The following is an 11570-nucleotide window of genomic DNA, read 5'->3' on the forward strand; positions in this document are numbered from 1 at the left end:
CCATGCTAACTGCACCCATTTTTTAAAATGATCTATACACTTACTATTTGCACAAATATTAAGATAAAAAAGAAGAGTGTAAAAAGATGGGTGAATAAAATAAAATATTGATTAAGTAAAGAGAAATGTGGGTAATTTTATCTGTTTAAGAAAAAAATTGAATAAAGTAAAAAGAATGTGAGTGAAAAATTATAAATATTGTAGGGTTGTAAATTATCATCTAAAAATAGTACTACCTCTGTTTCAATAGATCTTTACACTTACTATGTGCATGGACTCCGGTGTAATGTCTGACCGTTAATATTATTAAATTTTTACATTATAAAATTTTGATATTTATATACATTTTGATACGAAACTAACAAGATATCTCATGATAATTTTTTATAGATATAATAGTGAGAATTTATGATCAAATTTTTTTATTATTAGACACATTTTTCAAAGCGTAAATAACTTAATGAAACGGAGGGAGTATAAAACATAATGTAAAAAAACATTATCATTTTGAAACGATGATAATAGTACTTATGCAGTTATGGTAGCTAGGAAGCTGGTTTCAAGGTTTTATACATTGAGTATTTGTTTATATAAAAATGGCTTTGGCAATTCTTCTTCGTCTCGTGGCATTCCTCATGTCGAGCCCGCCCGACATAATTGGGTTCGATCGTGAGGCCAAATTCACCACGCAACCCACCAGCTACATAATACTTCCTCCATTTTTTTATTATTGCACCATCTACATTGGGCACAAGAATTAAGAAAGGTGTTAAAAGGTGAGAGCTTGACAAAAATACCCATGTGATTAAGTACAAGTTGTAGGTAAAGAACAAGTGGGGTTTGGTCCCCACCACCCATACAAGGATAAAAATGTCATTGCATGTAGGTAAACTTACTAAAAAAGGAAATGGTGCAATTAATATGCAACTTCCGAAAAAGGAAAATGGTGCAATAATAAAAAAAATGGAGGAAGTAATAGGTTAAGCCAGCTAGTCGGGATATAATTTTGGTACACCCTATGTAACTAGAGCACAATTTTTATGCTCTCACAAATGATATCAAAACCTGAAAACCAGTTTCCCATTTCAGACCACATATTTGTGTACTAATAGTACTATATTACCTCCGTTTCATAAAGATCTTAGTGTTATTTGTACAAATATTAAGACAAAAATAGAACAGTTTGTTGAATATATTAAAATATGGATAAAGTAAGATAAATGTGTAAAAATGTGGGTGCGTGTAAGAAAAAAATGAATAGAGTAAGAGAAGGTGAGTAGAAAATTGTAAATATTATAGGGTAAGAAAGTAAGGTACTAAAATTTCATGTCCAAAAATAGAAAAAAAAAAATGTAAAAAAAATTATGAAACAGACTAAAACGAGAAAGTTTAAAGATCATTTTAATATGGCGTTAGTATAAATTAACTTTTAGTTATTTTGTGGTGGTATGTCATGTCGTGCTCCAGCTTGCCAATCAACAAAATTGTCTCCCCCAATGGTCACGCAAAATAACGTGTCTTGTCGTGTTGTGTATTTTTTCATACGATAACGCACCCCAATTGCATATTTAGATTAATATTAATAATATATATATACATGGGCAGGTTGAAAACACAAGGGGCAAAAGAATGTGGAAGAAAGTAGAAATTAATATCAATGATCATGTGAAGGTCCCCATAATTACCAAAGATTTATCAACAGAAGAATATAGTACAGTATATGATGATTACATATCCGAATTAGCTATAAATGAAATAGCACTAGACAAACCATTATGGGAACTTCACATTTTCAATTACCCAACAAAGAGTGCTTCTGCTACTTTGATATTCAAGTTTCACCATGCCATTGGCGATGGTACCTCGCTCATGGGAATCGTCTTATCTTGCATTCAACGATCCGATGATCACTCAAAACCTCTCACATTCCCAGCTGGAACTACTTCAAGGGAGAACAAACATACTCATAAAACTATAATGAAAGTTATTAACATTGTGCCTAAACTTATGGCTTCTACATTCTATTCCTTTTATGATTTTGGAGAAAGTCTTAGGTTATTATATTCCGAAGATGATCGAACTCCAATCAGGTCTGGAGATACAGATATTAATCATCATTATAGTCTTTGTAGAGTTGATTTATCTCTTATTGATGTCAAAAGAATCAAGACAACTCTTGGAGTGGTAAGACAACATAACGTAACCTTTTAAATATGTTACTTTCTCCGTCCCCGAATACTTTACCTGGTTTGACCGGCACAGAGTTTAAGGGACTTAAATTGACTTATTTAATTTAATAGGTAGTAGTTGATAGTGGGGTATTATTTTAATGTAGTTAGTGGGAGGTGGGTGAAGAGGTGGGGTTGGGAGAGAGTAGGGGTTGAATTTTTAATTATTTTTTGTATGGAGTAGGGGGTAGGTGGGTTAATAGGGGTGGAGTAAGAAATAATATAATATTGTTAGAATATATCCATTTTTAGAAACAGGTCAAGTATTAAGAGATGGTCCAATAAGGAAAACAGGTCAAGTATTCCGGAACGGAGGGAGTATGACTTATGACCTCGATCTTTATTATTATTGCAACATCGATCGATCAATCAATCATCCTTAATTAATTTATATAAATGTTATTATATATTTTTGGTTTGTAGACCGTAAATGATGTTGTGGTCGGGATAATATTTCTGGGAACGCGATTATATATGCAAGAAATCAACCATGGACAAATAAACAACACGCGATCAAGAATTGTAATAACATTTAATATCAGGAGTGACAAAAGATATGCGAGGCCTGAAGAAATGGTTGAAGAACACACCAAGGTTCCATGGGGAAATAGATTCGCACTTTATGATTTACCAATTACAAATTTAAAGGAGGATGATTTTAGAAATCCGCTCAAGTTTATATTGAAAGCTCACAAACTTATCAAGAGAAAGAGGAATACTCCTTTAGCTATTTATCTTTTCTACGGCTTCCTTGGTGTTATACGGCTTTTTGGTGGCCTTGAGGTAAATATTTCATTAATCTATCACTATATCGTTTATGTAAAATGTAAAATGTTACACCTATATATGTATGCACACGTTGAAATCATTTTCTATGTTCACTGAGAAAACAAGACATGTTTATATGATCCAATTCGTGGACTATTTACCATGGTGCACATAGAGCATAGTGCACCATGTGCACCAAAAGAACACATATGCATAAACAAAAGAACATGACACTACGACAAAAGAACATGCAATATAATGTTTTACTTTTTTGTTATAAAAAATCACAATTTATTAAAAATATAAAAAAATATATATCCATGTTCTTTTTACGTAAACAGATGTTCTTTTAATTATATACTAATGTTCTTAAGGTGCACCATGCTCTATGTGCACCATGGTCCACCTTCTAAATTGCGTGATCAACTGCACAAAACATGTTCATTGAGTACACATTGAGTATTGTGCACCCGGATATATAATCCAAATGACTTTTAAATATATGTGTATGTATATCATGTTCGCAGGCTGCCACAAAAACCTTTGAGCGAACGTCGAAAAATTGTAGTTTTGTTATGACGAATATGATGGGACCAACAGAGAAAATGAGCCTTGCAAATCATCCTGTCAAAGGCTTTTATTTCATGCCTACTGGAGTTAGATCGGTTAGCATTTTACTTGCCTTAATTTCCCTAACTAGACTACTTCTTATTGTTTCAATTTATATAATCATCATTAAGTTTTTCTTTATAGTAACTAGTAAGTAATATGCTGTCTTGTCTAGTAGTGCTAGTGCATTACAGGGGGTCTAATTAACCTAGTACGTACATAAAAACTAATATGGAGTGCGAAGTGTTTCTTATAAATGTTTCAGTTTCTTATATGTTTTCTTATAAGTGTATCAAAGACTGTAAGTTTTTGTACTAATAACAATTAGTTCGAGTAATTGCTGAATTTTGTTATTGGTGACTGCAGAGTTTAACAGTTTCAGTGATGAGTTATATGGAACAGTTGACAATTGGTTTAGTTGTTGAAAAAGGGTTCATCGACCACAACAGATTAATGAAATGTGTGGAGAAAGCCTTTCAATTGATTCTCCAAGCTGCCACAACTACTTCAAATTCCGGCCAAAAGTCTTAATTGTTGTTAGATAAATAGACAGTTAGCTAACACTTTATTTAGAATCTCCACTGTATAAATATTTGAATATAGTAACTGATAGGGATGGTTTTGGATCCTCTAGAGTTTTAAAATAACTCTACAAGGTAGAGTTTGAGGATATCAACCATTGAATAAAAAATCAATGGTTTATATATTATCTTTCCAAAATTCCCCATATTTTTTCTCATCAATACGAGCCATTGATTTTAAAATGTATGGTTTAAATACAACTCTACCTTGTAGAGTTTTATTAAAACTCTAGAGAATCCGGAATGGTCAATCACCTAAATATTAGCTACCGTTATCTTGTAAAATATATCTCCGTAATTCATTATTAGCTATACTTATCTTTTGTAACAACATTCTAGTTATAGCTAGACTAAAACACCTAGGTTGTAAGAGTCCGGATCCAAAACCAGGTTGTAAAGTATATAAATACCGCCATATATCAATGATAAATACACAACTTCTCTCAATCTTCTATATGGTATCAAGCTACTGATCCATACCTCCAAACTTTTTTTCTTCTTCCTCCTTCCCTGCAATGGCAAACCCCATTCCTTCATAACTTATTCCCAACGGCAACGACCCCTCCAAGCCGTTCACCATCATAAACATTCACAACACAATTAAACTCACGCCAACCAATTACCTAGCATGGAAGATGCAAGTTGAAGCAATCCTCATTAGCCATGACCTCTATCAATAGGCAGGGCCGTCCTTATGTTTTTTGTGGCCTATGGACGAAACAAAAAAATTGAGGCTCATACTCTTTATCTAATTATACTAGCCAAGAAAATTTAACTCTATTATTACAAAATATGAATGCTTGAACACTTTCGACATTGTGCCATTAAACATGAATTAACATAAGACAAAGTCTAAAACAACATGACGTCTCAAAATTGGATGAAAGAAATCTTTAAAAATAATTGAAGAGATAATGAAATTTAGAATTGAAAGACAATAATGTAGTAGCGGACTATCCAAGAGTTTTAACAAGTACTATGTAGGTAATACTTTCTGTAGTACAATAAACTAAATTTAATTTTTTTTCCAAATTAAACAAGAAGTGATTAGGTTAACAAAAGAAGAAAAAACAATTGGATTATAAGGCTCTACTTTTGGTGTTCATTTAGATAAAAAAAACTAGTATAATACCCGTGCGATGCACGATTTATGATCTAAATTAAATTTATATGAAAATCTGGCAGTCAATTATCATTAAAATAGTGCATGGACAAAATTATTATTCATCCCTATTCATCATCTCATGTCAAACATTAAGTTATCTCATCCACCCTTCTTTTCGTTAGTCATATCTACTTAATACTTGTCTCATTTATCTCATTATTCGATCATTTAACGCCTACCCACCCCTCCCAATCTCCATCTCGAGAGATCAGGTATAAAATAAAATTCATCCAAGCTCCATCACCCACCTATGTAACCTCATCCCTAGTGTCAATTTTTATTTTATTTTTGGTAAAAGAGTTTTGAATTGTAAAACTATGTTCTGACGTCTTCGATAATTCAATTGTCTGGTTATATTAATTGAGTAAATATATTAACATTATCATATGTACGTTAGTGTAAAAAAATGTTGATATATTCATAATCATTTTGATGAAAGATAAGCGATTCGATGCGGGCGGGAGGGTCCAATTTAAAATTCGTTCTCGCCCCCGTTACCCGCTTGCGGATACATTTTTAACCACATCTCCCACCAAACTTTCATTGGTTCTCTCCCACTTGGAGAGGATGCCCGGAGGACTCCCAAAAAACCACCTCCGCTGACAATATGACATCTCTATATTCGGTCAATAAGCCACTTTACCTTTACCTAACTTTTGAATATATTGGCATAACTTTATTATTAAAATTAATTGTATTAGCTAAAATATTTAAAAATGACATCCATAATAGTTAGGATTGGGTTAGTGATCCAAGTCCAGGAAATGTAAACTCACCCCATCACCAAGGTGGGTACATGTTATCCTTATACCCGCTCACCAACACCAAATCTATATTTATTAGTAATATTAGTCAATCATCCACGTTATCTTCGTCTTCAGCCTTATCTAAAATATACCTCACGGAGTAAATGATTTGTAATATTTTACATTAACATATAAAGATTGTTTTTGTTGTTCCAAACATAATAAGCAAACAGATCGAATCATCTAAATCTTACTCCCTCCGTCCCATAATATAGCGCCTGTTTTCCTAAAATTGTGTCCCTAAATGATGTGCATATTTCTATTTTAAACCATTAATTTTTACCCATAATACCCTCATGCACTATTTGTAGTTCCAATATTGTCCTAAATAAGTCAGAATTTTTACTTTGAAAATTATACTTTTTGACTTTTATTCAACTCATGTGCTTGATTTTTGTCTTTTTTAGGCCTATTTATTATGTACACACCTTTAATCTCTAATTTCTCTCTTCATAAAAGCCAAGTAACATGTACATTATCTTAGAAGTACAAATAATTATTGTTTTTATTATCAATGTTATCCTTTACCTTAATAACCGTGATTTTGGTCAAACGGACACTATATTATGGGACGGAGGGAGTATGATTTTAGAAATAGTTGATTACGATAAATTAGTCAAAAGTTTAAATTAACATGCCCTTACGACTTCAATAATACTATGTGTGAGGGAATAACTGGTTATTTCTGAATTCGTGTAAAAATATCACGATAATGAGAACGTGAATCTTTTTTAAAATATTTGATAGTATTTATTATATGGCAAAAAAAATTAAATAATTGATAGTATTTATATATGACACAAATTTTTAAACAATTGAATGGATAGTACAAGTTCAAATATTATAAGATTTTCTATACGAAGTATTGGTTATCTGAAATTGCATTCAGTAGATTATAATGTAAAAATATATTACCCACCAAATGATCAAAAAAAAAAACAAATAATACAAAAATTAAGCGAAGTATTAGATGATTCAATCAATATGTACGTTCAAGATTTATCAATTATACATTAGATTTAGGGGGAGAAATATTTTATACGGGGTAAAAAATATGGCTGGTCAAATATAATCAGTACTTGTTTGCTCAAAATATTATCTTTAACGTTAATTAAGCAATTGAACCAATAAGTTAAGAAATATAAGCGGTCGTTTGGTTAAGGGGGTCTTACACAAAGTTGCCGTTTTTTTTATTTTACAAATTTTTTGATTAGTGTTTGATTTTGGATTGACTTTTATTTTAGATTTATTTTTAATTATTAGAGTGTTTGATTTTGGATAGAGTTGTATATATTAGTAATTAATTAATTAAAATATCTACCTGGCGCACACACTTTTTTTTTGGACAATACTAAAAGTCCTGTATTTTTCACGTAAATATGAAGATTTGTGTTTTGGGGGTTTTTTTAAAAAAAAAATAGATTAATATTTGATTTTGAATTGACTTTATTGTAGTTTTTTTTTTATTAAAGTGTTTGATTTTGGATGGATTTGTATAACTTGTATATATTAGTAATTAATTAATTAAAATATCTATGTGACACACACATTTTTTAATTCAAAAATAAATTAGAAATCTTACTTTTCATTGGTCGAAACCATTAGATTTCCTACGTGGCACTCTAAATCTCTAATAGCTCAGCAAATATGCACGATCATTTTTCAATGTGTTCTTTGAAAAATAAAATAAGAGATAATGTATGCCAAAATGAGTTAAGCTCCCTTATAATGAATGCGGCAGTTAAGGGTCTTATATTTTTAGTAGCGCTACACGATATATTGTATAAAGAGAATATTTATATATGATTCATGTAGTACAAACTTATAAGCTTTAAGTATGGATAAATAAATAAATAAAAGTACGGATAATAAAATACTACCATCTTCTAACGTCTTAGTTTGCTTGACTGTACCTAAATAAGTTTGTGTACCCTTTATTTTATTAATTATCTCCATAATATCTACGGAGTAAATATTTTGATTATAAAATTTGTAATACAATATTTAAAATATATGTAGTAGGAGTTACTAAAAATCATTAAGTAATTACAACTCTATAGGTTTCCATATAACAATTATAAATCTATCTTACGTTGTACTATAATTTTACTAAAATATATCGTGAAAATTTACCGTAAAGTTTCACTCCATGAAGTGTTTGTTGAAGAGCAAAAATAAATAAATGATAATATATACATAGTAGTACCTAATGTGATAGGATAACATAGAACATGTTATATTTTAAAATATTATGTTAATTTTATCACATGCTTCTTAATATATATCTAAATACAAATGTTACAAAAATATAAATATAATACATACGAAAAGACCTTGATGTGTTCCTCTACTTATCTAGGATAACATATACTCCGTATATATATAGATGTTTAAAGACCTAGATAAGAATTAATCACAATTAGATATTTTTTTAAAGACCTAGATAAGTAGAGGAACACATAGACTTCCATTTTTTTAAAGACCTTGATATTGGTGTTAGTCTATCATTTTACTTGCTTTGTCATCCCACTACAAGAAATTGTACCATTTAATGACGAGAAATCCCGTCCCTAGAGATCAATAGTGGTGGGATTTCCAGTCGCAAACCCATTATAAAAAGGGGATGAATTGATGAAAAATATCGTCGTTAGCCTATCGTAAAAGGGATATGCGATGGTTGTTCCCGTCTTTATTTGATTGTTAGCCCCATCGCAAAAAACTTTTGTGACAGAATTTTTAATCTGTCGTTATTGGGTTGTCAGATACAAATTCTTGTAATGCCCTTTTTTATTTATTAATCCTCTCTTATTTATATTGTTTTTGCGTTTTTTGAGAAAAATAAGAAGAAATGCTCGAAGATCATCGCGCATTGTTTTAACATAATCTTGGTTGAATTAGGATGCAAGATTATTTTTATCTATGACTTATGGGTTTGGTAATATATAATGAGTATTCTTTTCTATATTGGATTTTGTACAGTACGTGGTACACGGAGAGGTTTGAGAATTAAAAGGAAAATTAGTTTAAATTGTTGTGTCAATGAGAATATGAGATATTGGTGGATCATTTTTTATGCATTTTCCATATTAGTTAGTGTTACCATAAAATACAATAAGTTAAATATGACAACAAAAAATTATATATTAATTAATTGTTGATATTAAAAGAGAGGCCAATCAATGAGTGACATTTGTCATCACCACATTGATTTCCTCTCTTTTAGTATAATATATAGATATATAGATGGACAAAATAGAACTACTAGGAATCGAACACAGGTGGACAAACCTAACATTATATGCATAACTAACCACTGAGCTACGCTTCTTATTGTGTACAATCTTGCACGAAAATGTATTTGAATCTATATACTATATTAAAAGGCGTTGTGAAAAATGTATATGTGCCACATAGTACTCTCCCCTTTACGCCACATCATCCACTCACCAAGTGTTATGCCATGTCATAGACAACCAAAACTAATGCAATGAGATTTGAACACAAGACCTCATGTGTAGAACTTAAGTTTCATTACCATCTTAACCAACCACTAATTGTTGTTTATCCATGCACGTTAATTTATAATACATGTTAACATGAAGTCTAAAACAACTAAATTTTTATGTTACTTCTTATTTCGTATGGACTATATTAGAATAAAAAGAACAGTTACAATATTAGGAAAGCCGTGAATTAAACAATTAAAATATTAGAAAAATTACTTTGCACAGTGGCGGATCTTGAACAGTTTTAGAAGGGGGACCGGTTGAAAAAAATTAGGCAATATACTATAAATTGTACAATTATACACAAATTTTAAGGGGGGGGCGCAACTAAAAATACACTACAAAATTTTCCGGCTGGAGGGGTCGGGCCCACCCCTAACATAACTAAGATCCGCCCCTGACTTTGCATGATGAAGGGAATGTACATGTGTAGTTGATGAGCTTAATGAATCTTTTCACTTTTATGGTCTACATGTAATCATGTATTTTAATCAAATATTGAGTTGAAAAAAAAATCGAATTTTTATTATTCAAAGTAGAAACCGGGGCATCGCCCGGGCTACACACTAGTTATATTTTAAATGGCGTAAGAGATTTAGGATTTTATTTACGGGGCCCAGGTGACTACCCCTTATGCCCTGCCTTAGGGCCAACCCTGTCAATAGGTTGATGGAACCCTCCCACACCCTTACCCAGTTCGTATGACTAAAGATGTGGAAGAGCCGAACCCTGCCTTCTCTCAATAGACTCGACAAGATAAGGTGTTGTTTGGAGCCCTCGTTGGTACCTTGTCCCAAACTCTTATTCCCTTGGTATTTCAAGCAAAGACAACCAAAGCAGTATGGGACATCCTAGCCAAAACCTATGCACTACAAAGTCGCGACCACATCAAACAACTGAAAGACCAATTCAACCGTACAGTCAAAGGTAACCGTTCAATTTCTGAATTTATGCAAGATGTTAAAGCATGTGCAGACCAACTTGCAACTATTGGTAAGACCATAGATCACAAGGACCTCATAGACAAGATGCTCATTGGCCTCGACGAATCTTACACTTCTGTGATTGAGGCTGTCAATAGAAGTGACACCACCATATCGTTCGAAGAACTGCACGAGAAACTTATCAACAAAGAGCTGACCATTCAACAAAGCAGGCATGACTCTTCCCTCCATGCAACTGCCTTCGCTCAACATCTCGTCATGGAAACCGGCCATCATGGAAAATCTTATGGTCGTGGCTATCACTTAGGTAACACTGCTGCAGGTATTCTCCCATCTCCTGTGAACAAGCGACCTCGTCCTTTCTTAGGTAAATGTCAGTGGTCGTGTACAAGGCTATGTCATCTCCCAGTGCCCCGTGTTCACCAAGAAGTTTCCCAATGCTACCCCTCCAAACCCACCTCCATTCACTCCTAGATGAACCTACTTCTCGGGTTCAAAACCACATGTGAATGTTGCTACTGCAGGCATCCCCTCATCTTCAGGATAGTGGTGCTTCTCACCACGTTACTACCGACCTCAATAATATGCACTTGCACTCCCCTTATGATGGCACCGACTAGCTTATAATTGGTGAGGGTACTGGCCTCTCTATCTCTCACACTGGCTCACTATCTGTAACACCTAATAATTTATTTCCTTTATAAAACATTTTCCAACTTAAAATAAAGGAATTACTAAAGTATTACCGCCACCGTGATAATGGTTAAGGCTAGTACCAGAATTACGGAGCGAAATTAATTAACTTTCAAAATAATAGATAATAGTCTTACTACAAGTTGGAACCATAACAACCCACCAAAATACTTTAAATCAAAATCCATTAACTAACTTGAAATCTTTATAGTCTAGACCAAATAAAATAAATAGAGTTTAGAATGCAGGGGAAAGCAACGCTCAAACACA

At 32.4% G+C, this 11570-nt stretch overlaps 1 protein-coding gene across 1 annotated transcript; it reads left to right on the top strand.

Annotated features, from left to right (window-relative positions):
- The first annotated feature begins 1629 nt into the window (after positions 1–1629).
- On the top strand, positions 1630–4136 carry LOC110796884 (wax ester synthase/diacylglycerol acyltransferase 7). The gene is made up of 4 exons (XM_056842745.1): positions 1630–2184; positions 2652–3011; positions 3524–3661; positions 3972–4136. The coding sequence occupies exons 1-4, from the start codon at positions 1630–1632 to the stop codon at positions 4134–4136; spliced, it is 1218 nt and encodes a 405-aa protein (XP_056698723.1).
- Positions 4137–11570: the final 7434 nt, after the last annotated feature.

This window comes from Spinacia oleracea, chromosome 4 (assembly GCF_020520425.1).
Source record: "Spinacia oleracea cultivar Varoflay chromosome 4, BTI_SOV_V1, whole genome shotgun sequence".
Taxonomy (NCBI): Eukaryota; Viridiplantae; Streptophyta; class Magnoliopsida; order Caryophyllales; family Amaranthaceae; genus Spinacia; species Spinacia oleracea.

Bases quoted from the DNA above. Each gene is read 5' to 3' on its own strand.
- LOC110796884 (XM_056842745.1), top strand. From the start codon at position 1,630: ATGTGGAAGAAAGTAGAAATTAATATCAATGATCATGTGAAGGTCCCC. The intron at 3,012-3,523 runs GTAAATATTTCA...TCATGTTCGCAG, and splicing joins GGCTTTTTGGTGGCCTTGAG to GCTGCCACAAAAACCTTTGA. The intron at 3,662-3,971 runs GTTAGCATTTTA...TGGTGACTGCAG, and splicing joins TGCCTACTGGAGTTAGATCG to AGTTTAACAGTTTCAGTGAT.